The sequence below is a fragment of the Elgaria multicarinata genome, chromosome 3 (assembly GCF_023053635.1).
Source record: "Elgaria multicarinata webbii isolate HBS135686 ecotype San Diego chromosome 3, rElgMul1.1.pri, whole genome shotgun sequence".
Taxonomy (NCBI): domain Eukaryota; kingdom Metazoa; phylum Chordata; class Lepidosauria; order Squamata; family Anguidae; genus Elgaria; species Elgaria multicarinata.
In genome coordinates, this window is record NC_086173.1 from 157,251,751 (window position 1) to 157,267,530 (window position 15,780).

The window sequence follows — 15,780 nt, forward strand, 5'->3', positions numbered from 1 at the left end:
GCAGTGGCCCTGGCAGAAGGCTTCCTCCTGAGCCAGGCAGAGGACATGAAACAGGAGGAGGAGGAGGAGGAGGAGGAGGAAGAGGAGGAGGAGGTGGAGGTGGTGAGAGCATTGCATCCCAGGGGCCTGGAATGGGAGGGAGAATTAAGGGGGGGAAAACCTCTACTAATCACCCAACCTGTTCTGGAAATCGCCCCAGGAGAGATGTCCCATACTTTCCCCCTGACATTTTTGCCGCTCATTCCTTCTCTAACCCTTCTCTTCCATTGGATCCTCATTGCTCTTTCAGGTACAGAGTCTGTTTGCAGAATTTGGACCCGATTTCCCTGCAGCAGAGAAAGCTCCATCAGGAGCCAGAGAGGGTCCCCCACAAAGAGGGATCAGGCAGGAGGGTGACGAACGTCTTGCCTTGCAGGGTAAGGATTCATTTTGAGGCGGCTGTGTTTCAACCTGGTTTCATTGTCTGTAGAATGTAGGAGAACCTTCTGCTCTTTTATGTTCCTCCCAGATTGTTTCAGGGGGGAGATGCCTGTTTCCAGAACTTTTCCACAGTTCAAAACTACGTTTCTTTTTCAACACTTGAGGACTTTATACATGGGCACCAACACTTTAGATTTGCATCTTAGAGCACAAATGGAGACGTGCATTTTTGCCCAACTGTATTCTCAAAATGCAAACTGAAGATACAGCATCTAGTTACGCCATGGTGTACTTAGACCGCATCGGTTCCAGTGCAATTCTAAGCATTTTATTTATGCATTGATTTTTTTAAAACATTTTTATATGGCCAATAGCCGAAGCTCTCTGGACGGTTTACAAAAATTTAAACCGGGAGGGGCGGGGGGGAAATACAGCATAAAATGCAATATGTAAGATATTAAATCTACAATATAAAATTGAGAAATAAATCATTTTGTGTTTCAAGGGACTTACTTCCAATGAGTTTAGTATCGTAATAATCCTTGGGACAAACATTTGCTACTGACTTCTCATTGTTTTCTCTCACGCAGGGACAGCAACGATGCCGGATATAGGTTCAGAGCTGTCTCTTTTTCACTATGTTGAAGTGGAACTGGATCAGGTAGGCAGAATGATCACTGTGGAGATAGGCAGGGAACTGCCTGGGTGCTGGATAATGACAGGTATAGGTACAAGGCCAGCCCTGTACCTAGTGGGTAGATTTATTATTGAGAATAGTAGAGTTGGAAGGGGCCTACAAGGCCATCGAGTCCAAACGCCTGCTCAGTGCAGGAATCCACCCTAAAGCATCCCTGACAGATGGTAGTCCAGCTGCCTCTTGAAGGCCTCTAGTGTGGGAGAGCCCACAACCTCCCTAGGTAACTGATTCCATTGTCGTACTGCTCTAACAGTCAGGAAGTTTTTCCTGATGTCCAGCCGGAATCTGGCTTCCTTTAACTTGAGCCCGTTGTTCCGTGTCCTGCACTCTGGGAGGATCGAGAAGAGATCCTGGCCCTCCTCTGTGTGACAACCTTTTAAGTATTCGAAGAGTGCTCTCATGTCTCCCCTCAATCTTCTCTTCTCCAGGCTAAACATGCCCAGTTGTTTCAGTCTCTCCTCATAGGGCTTTGTTTCCAGACCCCTGATCATCCTGGTTGCCCTCCTCTGAATGTCTGGGAGGGCAACCCCATGGGAGTAGCTTGTTCACTCTTTGTCTCGTTTAGTTTGCATAATTTTGCCTAGAGGCAAGTTCCTAGAGCTTAGACTCTCTTCAGGTGGGAAGAGATGTTTGTTGTTTGAATAAAACTTTGTGGATTACCTAGCAGGCCTCGTTTTATTGTCTCCCAAGGAGGCGTTTTATTGTCTCCCAAGAAGGCGGGAGGTTTTGAAAAACACAACAGGTGCCTCCATCTCCTTCTCACCTCCTAGGGCCAGAATACATTTCTCTCCTTCTCTGTAGTTCTCACAAAGCTAAGAGCATTCAGAGAGCCCTGCTGGATGGGACCAAAGGACCATCTAGCCCGTTATCCTGTTTCTCACAGTGGCCGGCCAGATGCCTCTTGGGAAACCCACAAGCTGAACCAGGCAGGCATAGCTGTTTCTGGCTGTTGTTCCCCCAGCAACTAGTTTCCACAGCAAGCAAGTTTCAATCCTGCGGCATAATGCCCTGCCCAGCTCACTTTTTGATATCTTTTTTTTCCTTTTCAGGAAGAAACATGTTCTTTTTTTATCGAGGGCCCGGTGACTTTTGAGGAGGTTGCGGTGTGGTTCACGGAGGAGGAGTGGGCCCTGCTGGATCCTGACCAGAGAGCCCTGCACAGGCAGGTCATGGAGGAGAACTGCGAGCTCATGGCCTCTCTCGGTAAGGCTCCCTGTTTTCCTGGACATGTGATTCTCAGGTTCCAAATGCAAAAAGAAAATAAGATACTTTCAGTGATATTAACGTCATCAAATAATCAACTATAGCTCCGGCTATTGGGCGGTATAGAAATGTAATAAATAAAATAAATCTATTAAGGCAGCAGTTAAAAGACCCAGGCTTCAAACATGCCGGGACATTAACACACAACAGCTTATGGCAGCTCAGTCTCTCCGCAAAATAAAATAAAATAGTAGCAGCAAAATACAGATGAGAGAAAGGCAGCCCAGAATGGACATGTTTTCAAGGCATAGTTGTTGTTTTTAAAAAATAATGTTTTATTAAAGATTTTCATATATTCAACATATCACAAACATTATAATATAATATAGTATAATATATCTCCCTCCCTCTCCTAAATGAATAATAGTAACACTAATAATGAAAAAAATTAAGAAAACAATGGAGTGAAGCTTATTGCCCTTATTCTTGATATTATTATAAATTTACTATAGATCTATTCCGTATCGGAAAATTCATACCGTTTATACAGTCCATATATCCCTAGCTGTGTTTGACATATATGTCAACATCTCAGAGTCAATTGTGTGTGAAGTGAATTTCCACGATATAGTACTAAATACTAGTGGCTCATCTTTGCCTTGCAGTACCTGTAACTTATGTGTTATTTTTTTAACAAACTGCAGTAGACCATATGTTCTTCTACCATGCCTCTTTGTCAAGATGAGCCAGATTTTTCCACTGTTGTACTATTGTTTGTTTCGCAGCTGCTATTAAGAAAGTTACTCATTATTTGGCTACAATAAGTTCATTTTTATTATAATACAAGGATAATAAAATGAATTCCAGGGTAAAATGAATATTTTTCTTTGTTATCTGTAATAATTCCTGATGCACCATATGCCAAAAGTGTTGAACCCGTGGGCATTTCCACCATAGGTGATAATATGTGCCTCTGGTGGAACACCCCAGCCAGTAGTCAGACTTTACCTGAGGTGATGTGAGCCATTTGCACTGGGCTTCTATACCATCGATGCAGCGTCTTCAGATATGTTTTCAAGGCATAGTTGAAGGCCTTTACTGCAGGGCCATTTAAAGATGGATGATGTATTTCATCACCTGCAGATCCCTTTTATCAGTCTACCAGGACATGTAATTATTTATTTATTTATTTATTTATTTATTTATTAAACTTGTATACCGCTCCCATAGCCAGGGCTCTCTGGGCGGTTTACAGAAATTCTAAAATTGAGGTAAAAACAAGTGTACAAAATTTAAAACTCTAAAACACAGAACATACACACATAAAGCATTAAAAAATGATTTAAAAACTAAATGAGAGAGAAATGTATTATTTATTAAGCATTCAAAAATCTTCCATTTCCTTCAAGAACAATCCACGTAGGACCTAATCCTGGTGAAATATCAGTACAAAATGTTTAAAACACACACACACACACACACACACAGAGGGAGGAATCAAAATGACAAACAGCATCCAGTCAACAAATTGTCAGGAAATGTTAAGAGCTGTAACAACCACAAGCACAGCAATGACCTAGAATCCCAGTAGCCAGAACCCCAAAATGAAATTAGCTTATAGAAGCCAATTTTTTATTTTATTTATTTAAAACATTTCTTGGCTGCCTCTCAGGGCAGAAGCCTTCACTTGCAACAATAAAATACATAAAATCAGTTAAAATATTGAAAGCTATTGAAAGCAATAAAAACATAAACACAATAAAATAACAAATCAATCAAAGCCAACAATAAAATGAACATGAACAACAATGGCAATAGCAGCAGGAACAGTATTCATATTATGAGAAGGCCACAGTAAAACATAAACCACGGCTTTAACCACGGCGAATAAGGCAAAAAGCCTTATTCACCATGGTTAAAGCCGTGGTTTAAAGTGTCTTCTGAACAGGGCCAAAATGTTTTCAAGGTCTTAAAAGCCTGCAAGGACCATGCATGGCGAACCTCTGATGGTAGTTTGTTCTACAGGTGCGGGGCCACTGCAGAGAAGGCCCTCTCCTGTGTGATCAGCCACCTAACTGCTATCACACATGGGCAAATTAGAAGAGCCTCTCTTTCTGATGTTAAAGTGCAGGCAGACAGTTTCTCCCTTAGGCCGTTTCTACACCTGCCTTTTTCCCCTGGATCGCCCCTGGATCGTTCCTGGGCATCCAAATGACACACGGGATCCCGGGAGCAGGCAGGGACAATCCTTCCATTTTCCTGGGATAACCCTTAGGTGTAGAAAGGGCCTTAGTCTGTCTCTTCAACTGCAAACTCTCTTCACACATAGACACCCAGATTACATCCTCCTTAGCTGCATTGGAGGAATGGAAAGGGAGTGGATTCTCCCTGCCTGAGTGCAACAGAACCCCGGGGTTTGCCACGCTCTGTAAAGCAGGTGGAATCCTGCCATCAGTGGGCAGCCCAGGAGACCAAGGAGGGTCCTGTAGTGTAGACCTGGGTCTGATATTACAAAGCCACAAAGGAATTGCAGGAAAAATCCCAGGTGGTGAGAATTACTGTTCTGGCCTGAAAGCAATGGTATTCTGACAGCTGCTTGGCAGTTCCAGCTCAAATGTAACAGTGGGCCATTTGGGATGGGTGCTCAGTAAAGGAGGTGCTGAGTCTGCACCGATTCAGGATTGCTTCTTTCCTGAAAGGCTCGGAGATTCCTAGTCGAGCACCTGAGCTGGTAATTTCCATGGTAAGAACTGCATCTGTTCTAAGTCTTTTCCATTCCTCCCTTTATCAAGATCATTCAGTTATTTGATGTTCTGTAGCTAATTCAGTCCTCTACCATTTTCCATGTCTTCATTGCAGAAAATGACAGGTTGGAAGCTGAGAATATGAGAGAAACATGCGGGATGTCAGTGGAAAGAGACAGATGTCTAAATAACATACAGCAGAGAAGGAAAACACAAACAAATCAGACTATAAGTGATAATCCATTTGCTTCTCAGGGCATTGGCTTCCATGATATCACAACCCCAGAAAATGAAATACATGAAAGATTTGAAACAAATAGGAAAACTTTTAATTCTGAATCAAATGTTAAAGCTCATTGCAACATTCCCATATATAAATGCCTGGAATGTGGAAAGAGCTTCAGTAGCAAGGGACCTCTTACCTGTCATGAAAGAACACATACAAGAGAGAAGCCATATAAATGCTTGGAGTGTGGAATGAGCTTCAGTCAGAAAGGAAATCTCACTCGGCATCAAAGAACTCACACAGGAGGTAAACCATATTGTTGTTTGGAGTGTGGAATGAGCTTTAGCCACAAGAGAAATCTTACTTCTCATCGAAGAACACACACAGGAGATAAACCGTACCATTGTTTGGAGTGTGGAAAGAGCTTCAGTCAGACGAAAACTCTTATTCGTCATCAAAGAACTCACACAGGAGAGAAACCATACCATTGTTTGGAGTGTGGAAAACGCTTCAGTGAGAAGGGAACTCTCACTCAACATCAAAGACTTCATACAGGGAAGAAGCCATTTCATTGTTTGGAGTGTGGAAAGAGTTTCAGTCAGAAGATCACTCTCACTCTACATCAAAGAACTCATACAGGAGAGAAACCATATCATTGTTTGGAGTGTGGAAAGAGCTTCAGGAACAGTCATAATCTCACTGAACATCAAAGAACTCACACAAAGGAGAAGCCTTATCATTGTTCAGAGTGTGGAAAGAGCTACAGATACAAAAGCAATCTCAGTGAACATCAAAGAATTCACACAGGAGAGAGACCATTTCCTTGTTTTGAGTGTGGAAAGAGCTTCAGGACCCATCATCAACTCACTGATCATCAAAGAACTCACACAGGCGAGAAACCTTATTATTGTTTGGAGTGTGGAAAGAGCTTCAATCAGAAGACATATCTCACTTGTCATCAAAGAACTCACACAGGGGAGAAGCCTTATCATTGTTCGGAGTGTGGAAAGAGCTACAGACAGTCGAGCAATCTCCGTGAACATGAAAGAACTCATGCAGGAGAGAAACCATATCCATGTTTGGAGTGTGGAAAGCGCTTCCGTCAGAAGACACATCTCACTCGACACCAAAGTACTCACACAGGTGAGAAACCTTATTACTGTTTGGAGTGTGGAAAGAGCTTCAACCAAAAGTCAGATCTTACTTGTCATCAAAGAACTCACACAGGGGAGAAACCTTATCATTGTTCGGAGTGTGGAAAGAGCTACAGACACACGAGCAATCTCCGTGAACATCAAAGAATTCACACAGGGGAGAAACCATATCATTGTTTGGAGTGTGGAAAGGGTTTTCGTCAGAAGGCACATCTGACTCGACATCAAGGCACTCACACATTGGAGAAATTGTAAAACTCCAATTTTTGAAAAGGCAAGGTCATATCTTTTTGACCAACTTTGGTGAAAACTGATTGAAGAAAGGAGTTTTTCCTTGGTCTGGTGAGGCTCTAAACTGCGAAACATTAAGGTTTTCCTGCTCCATTAAAGCAATTGCAGTCAAATTAAGTCATGCATACTCAGCATCATTCTAAAGCTACAGTGCTGCCAGTGGAGCTGATTTCAGATGGATTTGATGTCGCCGAGGGAATCTAGTGGATTCTGTGTGCAATGCCTATTCGTCTAGCTTTGAAATGCGATTTTTTGTTGTCAGCACATGTGACTAAGTGTAAATCAAGTGTGGTAGAATTCCTCTAGCATTGTGGTAAGATTCAGATGTTGATCCTACAACACGGGAAGAATCAATGCTCACCTCCTATAATGCAATGGATTGAAGACCTAACAACACTAGCAACATTCAAAAGGGTGACATAAAGGCGCTACTTGCAAATGGACATATATGTGGATATTTGGTCTGTTTTTAATCCACTTTTTCTAGAATGTTTTAATAATTGAAAATGAGACTTTTAATGCATGTTATGTCTTTTCTCTTGGTTCTTTTAGTTTCTCACTTTCTTTTGCTTGTTTTTGTTGACATTTACAATAAAAATCAATTTAAAAGGCTCCGATATGGCATAAGGCAGTTGAGAATCAGCACAACGTGGGGCCTCTTTGCTACTTACAGGCACTCTGTCCTCCCCATCTTGTGTTTACATTTGGGGTGGGGAGGGCTAAATGGCGAGCAAGGGCAATTTGTGACATTGTACAACATCACAACACTGATCACAGGGCATGTCTGCTAAGGCCGCAGCCTTTGCTTTCTGTCTGTGTAGCTTCACCCAAAATATATTCATTGATCAAAAGACCTGCTAGTTTAAGATCAGTTGATTCAAGCATGAAAAATTGGAATTTAAGGCTCATGGCTTAACTGACCTACCCCAATATCAGTGATTTAAATGTAATCTTTCCAAAATCTCTGCCTGGACAAAATCTGGCAATGTCCAAAATACAATCATAGAATAGTAGAGTTGGAAGGGGCCCATAAGGCCGAGTCCAACCCCCTGCTCAATGCAGGAATCCACCCTAAAGCATCCCTGACAGGTGGTTGTCCAGCTGCCTCTTGAAGGCCTCCAGTGTGGGAGAGCCCACCACCTCCCTAGGTAACTGATTCCATTGTTGTACTGCTCTAACAGTCAGGAAGTTTTTCCCGATGTCCAGCCTGAATCTGGCTTCCTTTAACTTGAGCCCATGATTCCGCGTCCTGCACTCTGGGAGGATTGAGAAGAGATCCTGGCCCTCCTCTGTGTGACAACCTTTCAAGTAATTGAAGAGTGCTATCATGTCTCCCCTCAATCTTCTCTTCTCCAGGCTAAGCATGCCCAGTTCTTTCAGTCTCTCTTCATAGGGCTTTGTTTCCAGACCCCTGATCATCCTGGTTGCCCTCCAGGATGATCAGGGGTCATCCTGGAGGGCAGCCACTACAGCTTTTCCCTGTAGAATAAAAATTCCATCCCTTCCACTCATGGTTTCCTGTGGATCACAAGTGGAGACTGATCCTTTCCGATTAAACCCCAGCGTCTCTGACTGGAAGTAGGAGGGGGCAGAATCTTTAGTCCAGTTAAAATCAATAAGGTTGTTGATCCTGTTCCTGATCACAAGATCATTACCCTTGTGACCCACTGCTGAAGCACTATATAGGCCCTGTTCAGAAGACACCTTAAACCACAGTGAATAAGGCTTTTTGCCTTATTTACCATGTTTTAAGATGTCTTCTGAACAGGGCCATAAAGTGACTCGTAGGGCTGATTCTCAAAGAATTTTGGGATAAGTAACCTAACTTCTGAAAATAACTCCCTGGCTCTATAAATACAACTAGTTATGTCCCGATCTTTAAATGTAACCACAGCCTGAGCTCTTGGGGAGGTTTATCAAAAGATTTGCTGAAATAGAGATAGATTATGTCCACAGCATTCCCCTTGTCCACTAGAGTAGTTACCTGGGCTGTAGCTGTGTGTTTTCACCTAAATAGGAGAGGCAAGATCTTTGTTTCTACTCTGATATTCCCTGTAACATCTCGCAGAGTTTTATGGCTTTTACAGACATAATGTTTGCTATGTTTTTATTATTTTGTGGGGTCAGTGCAGAGCTCAGGGATTAGGCGAGCATTTTGGTTGCAAGCCAACTCCCCCCCCCTCCATATTCTAGATCCTTTCTCCAATAACAATGTAACCTTTTCTCCTGTTTTCTTTTTAATATCTTTTACTTTTCTTCTGCTTTTTATATTCTCCCTTTTGATCCACTTTGTTAGCATCTTTAACATTTTCTAAGTTTTCACCCTAATTTAAGGAATCAGTGGGGACTAGAACCCAATCTCCCAACTCCAACACTTTAGCCACTGCACCACACTGGCTTTCTTTAAATGCCTGGGAATAGAGAACAGTCCTAACCTGGTGCTAAAAAGATGACAGCATTGGCGCCAAGTGGGTCTTAGTGGGGAGATGTTCCCAGGGCCGAGGGGCCCACCATTGAAAAGGCTCTCTCACTTGTTGCCACCTTCCATGCCTCCCTTGGAGGTGGCACTCAGAGGAAGGCCTCAGATTTTTATTAAAATGTCCAGGTAAGTTCAGGCCAGGAGATTGCAATGCTCCCTCAGCTGTGTAAGGTATTATAGGTTAAATTACACTGTAAAAATAAATCTGGCTTTCAACCTGAGCCACCTGCTACTCAGCACCACTTTTGAAGTAGGGAAACCTGAGAAATGGTATGCGCCCTGAATGAGCTGCATCTAGCAGACATCATCAAGGTGGAAAACCATACAAAGCTTCCATGAGTGGGGGTGGGAGGCAGCCGTGGGGTCGTAGAATCATAGAATAGTAGAGTTGAAAGGGGCCTATAAGGCCATCAAGTCCAACCCCCTGCTCAATGCCGGAATCCACCTTAAAGCATACCTGACAGGTGGTTGTCCAGCTGCCTCTTGAAGGCCTCTAGTGTGGGAGAAGAGCCCACAGCCTCCCTAGGTCATTAGTTCCATTGTTGTACTGCTCTAACACTCAGGAAGCTTTTCCTGATGTCCAGCAAGAATCTGGCTTCCTGTAACTGGAGGCCATTATTCTGTTTCCTGCACTCTGGGATGACCAAGAAGAGATCCTGGCCCTCCTCTTTGTGACAACCTTTCAAGTATTTGAAGAGTGCTCTCATGTCTCCCCTCAGTCTTCTCTTCTCCAGGCTAAACATGCCCAGTTCTTTCAGTCTCTCTTCATAGGGCTTTGTTTCCAGATCTCTGAACACGCTCCAGCTTGTTTGCATCCTTCTTGAATTGTGGAGCCCAGAACTGGACACAATACTCTAGATGAGGCCTAACCAGGGCTGAATAGAAGGGAACCAGGACCTCACACAATTTGGAAGCTATACTTCTATTAATGCAGCCCAAAATAGCATTTGCTTTTTTTGCAGACATGTCACACTGTTTCTTTGCAACTCACATCACACTTCTGTGTCATGGGGGGCTTGGTATGTCACACATATATATTTTGGCTTCTGAGGTGAGAAGTCCTGAGTTCTATAACTGCACTTTTTTTTTTTACAGTACGATCTTGTAGACGGCGGTGAACATCAAAGGCAGGTTTCTGGATGTGTACATAGATGTTTCCATTAGAAGCCATAACACTGCTGTCTTCTGGAATTCCCCAGTGGCAGATCAGCTCACCATAGGCACTTTCTTCAGCACAGGGACTTTCTTCAGCAGGCCCAGGTTGAGAGCCAGTTGTTTTCTTTACAGTGTCATTTAACCTATAATACGTTACCCAGTTGAGGGAGCAATCTCCTGACATGAACCTACCTGGATGCTACGATCAATATTCAGGGCCTTCCTCTGAGTGCCATCTCTCAAGGGAGGCATGGAAGGTGGCAACAATGGAAACAGCCTTTTCAGTGGTGCGCCCCCCCCCAGTGAACGGCACCCGCATGCTTCCCCCCTCATCCTGAGCAACCAGGCTTTCATGCTTCAACCGTGGCTCATGGCATCAAACAAAAACACTATTACTAAGAAGTGTCTTCCTGGTGCCAAGGCCTGGCTATCTGACCTTCCTCCCCCCACTCTCCAGGTCATCTGGCCGCCAAGACTCTTTGTCATTTAGAATTTGTGCATAATAATACCAAACTAAAACTACCCTTTCCCAACTATTTCACCCATTTGTCCTCTGCCCAGAGCAGTCTATCTGCTCTCCTTCACATTGCTGACCGCTTCCAGAGAGAGCTGATTAGGATGTGTCCAAATGACCATCCCATCTCCTCAGCCTCCCCTGAAAGAGATACATCCGTATGGACTGGAGGCTCCATCTTGGCATCCCTCAAGGCCTTCCAGCAGCTCTGGGTTCACAGGAGAGAATATGAAGAATGGGGGCCTTTTTTCATCTACAGGAAATGTTTCTGAGTTCCCAGCATTGAGGAATCTCTTCCTCAACACCCGCACCTTGTTCAGCTGGGTCCAGCTTGGTGAAAGAAGTTTGACTTCCTTTCAATACCCACCAGAACTGCTAGTTGGCCTATTGTTGCATAAATTATACCAAATCCGAGTGTGCCAAAATCTAATACTGAGACACTCGCGAATAGGGTTGCCATATTCGGAATCCACAAAACCGGGACAATTTTTTTTGGGGGGGGGGGAGGGACGCTAGGATTTTTTTTTTTAAAAAAACGGCAATATGTAAAGGTCTACGGAAAGAAAGAAACTTTAGTTATCTAACACTGCAATCCTATGTGTGTCTATTCAGAAACAAATCCTATTAAGTTAAATAGGGCTTATTCCCAGGTAAGTATGCATAGGATTGCAGCCTAAAGCACCTACAAATAAATAATAGGCAAAGAACAGTTTAAGCAAACAAACAGAAAAAAATGACACTAAATTACATTTCTCTACTAGTTCTCAAAAGCTAGAGGAGACTTCAGTATGGAGACTTACACTCCACCAAGAAAGCTCAAGGCACCATTTTGGAGGTTGGAATTTCTCTGGCCGGCTAAAACAGGAATCCGGGATTCTTGACTGACTGGCCAGGACATTTTGGAAATGCTTGGAAACCGGGACATTCCCGGTTTTCCAGGACGTATGGCAACCCTACTCGCGAAAGATCACAGGCAAGGTGTTGGGCACCAAACATTTATTCTCAAGAAGAAGCGATGACCTGGTGCTCACGCAGCAAAGACAGGGTCACACGGCGCTGAGGAAAGACAATAGCTTATATACTTCCATGCAGTGGTCAGAAGGGGAATTGCAGCTGAGATTACTTGGCAGCCATCGCCATGTGCTTTCCTAGGTGTGCTTTGCGCGTGTAGCCCTTCCCTTATTGGTGATGTGGCTAGGGGGCAGTCCTAAGGACTTGGCTGAGTTTAACTGGTCAGTGTCATTTGAAACTGACCTATGGTGTTAAAGTGCAGGTAAGCAATGTCTGAGCAGTTAGTCAGTGAAGTGGATTCGTCTGGCAAGAAAGGGGCTTGGAAGTCGCCTATGTGCCACTTGGATGGGGGTAAATCCAAGTTTCTACGGAGGGACATCCGGCTACTCCCCCCCCTTATGCACCCATTCACCTTTTCCAGGTGTCCTCAGGTGGGTTCCTGGTGGGGTGTCCTAGAGGGGGTGCGAGTGCGTGTGTGTTTGCGTGTCTGAATGCATGTCAGGCTGCGTGACTGCGTGAATGGACATTCTAGGTGAGCATCACTGTGAGCACTGATGGAGGGTGGGTTACTTTCTGTTCTCCCTCTATTAAAAGCTCATAGTTGTAACAGCATGCAGAATGTTAATAAGGTGTTTTTTTCCATATATGTTTTGATACAAGTGACAGACTTAAGGCGGAACAACCGTACACGCGGGTAAGACTTTATGTTCTAGTGATCAGAAGCCTACGGAGCAACATTTTGTTGCAGCATAATGCTAATAAATATCATTTCCTGGCATGAGGGAGAGAGAGAACGCAACTGCTTTCCCTGCTAAGGCTGCAATCTTATACTCACTTGCTTTTGGGGTAAGCTCCACTGAACTCAGTGGGACTTACTTCTGAGTAGACATGTATAGGATTGCACTGTAAATGGCTGTTCATCAAATGAAAGCCAACACTGAAGGACAACACAGCGGGTGGGTGAGGGAGTCGGCAGCCGTTGGTGTAGCTAACTCCCCCCTCTTTTCCCACACATCCTGTGAGAGGGTTCAAGGGGACAACGTAGAGGTGTCAGCAAAGTAACACTTAAGCCGGTTCTCCTGTCTCATTAGCTGCCTCTTGCTGCCCTCCTGGGGGTTAAAGAAAGAGGTCGATTCCTAGAGAGGAAGGGGATGTGGGGCAGGGGAGGAGGGGCCGGTGTCTTGGAGCTGCGCTCCTTCGTGCCGCCTCCTTCTTCCTCCGGAGGGAAAAGGCCTTGGAGCTTCCTCCGGGCGCTGCATCGGAGCCTCCTGGGCTGGGTCAGGTGAGAGCCCTCCTGGTCTTGGGCACTGGGCTGAAGGCCGGTCCCTGGGTTGCAGGGCAGGAGGGGGGGGAGATGCCCGAATTCAGCCCCCAAAGGGTCAGAGGAGGATCCGAGTTCGCAATAGGAAGGGGGCTGGACGCTCCCCCCACCCCACCCCATAGGGAGGAGACCTGCCAGGCTGAGCCACTTGGGACCCCTCCGCAGTCTCCGCCCCCTCCTCCCTCCCTCCCTGCGTTCCCCTTGGATTGAGCAGTGGGGATTCCGAGGCGAACTGCGACGCTGCTGGGTCCATGGATCAGAACTGCTTCCTCGATCAGGCCGCTCTACAGGGATGACGGTCCTTCTTCCCCCGTTCATCGGGCCCCTGTTCCCCCCCCACACACACTCCCCTTTGGCCCATGGGGGTCCCCGGGTGCAATCCTGCCTGGTGCTGAGACGCTGCCCTCGTTCTCTGCTGGACCGGCCGGACTGACAGCAGCCAGCAAAGGCGGGTGGAGGGAGACCAAGTGACCCCCAAAACCCCTCCCCTCAAAAGACAAGTGATTCGGAGACCCCTGAAAGTGCAGCAAGTTTTGTAGTCATTAAAACCACTGTTATTGACATTTTACTCTTGGGTTGGGGGCAGTGGGGGAAGGGGGAGGCTCTTGTGACAGTTTCTTTAAGAGCAGTCAGAGATCTTGGGACACCCCTGTGAGGCGGGCCTGCAGAGAGAGGAGAGGTGGAGAAGGCTGATAATAAATGGAGAAATAAAAGGGAACGAAAAAGAAGTGTTACACGTTCTGAAAGGGGGGGGGGAAGGCAAACCTCAACAGAACATTGACCCAGGGTTTCTGTGGGGCAACAACCTTGTGATCTCTTCAGCTGGAGGATGATGCCCTGTGAGAACCTGCCCTCACAACAGGTAAGGCTGCAGGAGCCATACTAGAGTGAATAGGCACAAAAGAGGGCAGGACTCCTGCAGCTTTAACTGTTGTGATGAAGAGGGAATTTCACCAGGTGCTGCATGCATACAAATGATACCTGCTGAAATTCCCTTTTCTATACAACTGTTAAAGATACAGGAGCCCTGCCCTCCTTTCCATATGGTCACCCTAACGGGGATTTTTTTTTTTTTTTTTTTTTGCTAAAGGCAGCCAAAGATCTTGGGTGAACCGTGGGAAGCAGCTGGAGAGGAATCCATTTGAGGAGGAGAAGAAGGCTCCTAATGATAGATGAATGGCAAAGAGGATGAAAAATAGGTGTTATAGAAAAAATAAAAAACAATAGAACACAACTGGTGAATCCCGGTTTCTGTGGGGCACAAACTTCCTCTGGAAACTGGGGAGAAATGTTATTGGTCTTTTTAACTGTGTAAAGTAAAACAAAGTCTGTGTAGAAGAAAGAAACATCTGTATCAATCAGAACGTCTTGTTTCTATGCATATGTAAATTCGGATGTTTCATCCATTGACCTTGTAAAATCAAGTGACTAATCAACAAAGATTTCTTTAAAGGACAGAAAGCCTTAATTTCAACAAATTTTAACACTGGAGTTTTTTGGAAATACAGATCAATGATGGTTGAGACAAACCCTGAAGCAGGAAGTAATCCTGATGCTGTTAAGACCGAGAGCAGTGGGGAATTCTGGGAAAGAATGGAGCAGAAGGACCTGGGTGAGAACATGGCCAGCTCAGATGTGCAGCTCCAGCGTTTCAGGCAGCTCTGCTACAGAGAGGCTGAGGGACCCCGAGAGGTTTGCAACCAACTCCACAAACTTTCCCATTGGTGGCTGAAGCCAGAGCGACACACGAAAAACCAAATCGTGGACCTGGTGATCCTGGAACAGTTCCTGACCATCCTGCCAGCGGAGATGGCAAACTGGGTGAGGGAATGTGAAGCGGAGACCAGTTCCCAGGCGGTGGCCCTGGCAGAAGGCTTCCTCCTGAGCCAGGCAGAGGGCCAGAAGCAGGAAGGGCAGCAGGTGAGAGCATTGCATCCAGGGGGGCAGGAACGAGAGGGAGGGTTATCTGAAATCAACCCATTCTGTAAATTGCCTCAGAAACTTGCCTTACTCCCAACCTCTTTCCTCTCTCATCCTTTTTCTAACCCTTCTCCTCATTCCATGTCTTGGACCCTCACTGCTGCTCCAGGTAAAGGCCCAATTTTCAGAAGTGGGACCTGATTTCCCTGCAGCAGAGGCGGCTCCATCGTCAGACACCTGGCAGAGCCCCCCACAAAGGGAGATTCAGCCGGAGGGTGACGAACATGCCGCATTGCAGGGTAAGGATCAATTTGGGGAGTGGCTGTATTTCAACTTGGTCTCGCTATCTGGGGAATGTCAGAGATTCCTTGGAGTCCTTTTCTGTTCCTCTTGGATTGTTCTAGGGGGGAAATGCTTGTCCCCAACCTTTTCCACAATTCAAATTTTCAACACTTGGAGACTTTATACCTGAAAACCAACCGTGTGATTTGTGACCTAGAGCCCAAGTGGGGAAATAAACGGTTCTTTCCAGCTGAAGTCCCAAAGTCCAAATGAAAGATAAGACATCTTGCAATGACCGCAGGTGTACTTAGACTTGCTGCAATTCTAGGCATTTGCCTGTAAGTTCAGTCCTGTTGGGTTGCA

At 45.3% G+C, this 15,780-nt stretch overlaps 2 protein-coding genes across 2 annotated transcripts in view; both read left to right on the plus strand.

Annotated features, from left to right (window-relative positions):
* The window catches only part of LOC134396962 (zinc finger protein 420-like), a 46,850-nt gene extending 39,503 nt beyond the window's left edge, over nt 1-7,347 (plus strand). Inside the window, exons 8-11 of the mRNA XM_063123575.1 lie at nt 290-416; nt 1,011-1,081; nt 2,167-2,320; nt 5,180-7,347. Coding sequence (XP_062979645.1) covers nt 290-416; nt 1,011-1,081; nt 2,167-2,320; nt 5,180-6,699 — 1,872 coding nt within the window. The 3' untranslated portion in view covers nt 6,700-7,347. The remainder of the gene's footprint in view (nt 1-289; nt 417-1,010; nt 1,082-2,166; nt 2,321-5,179) is intronic.
* LOC134395616 (zinc finger protein 197-like) overlaps nt 1-15,780 on the plus strand; it is a 148,595-nt gene that overhangs the window by 51,660 nt on the left and 81,155 nt on the right. The gene's annotated exons all lie outside the window — the stretch shown is intronic.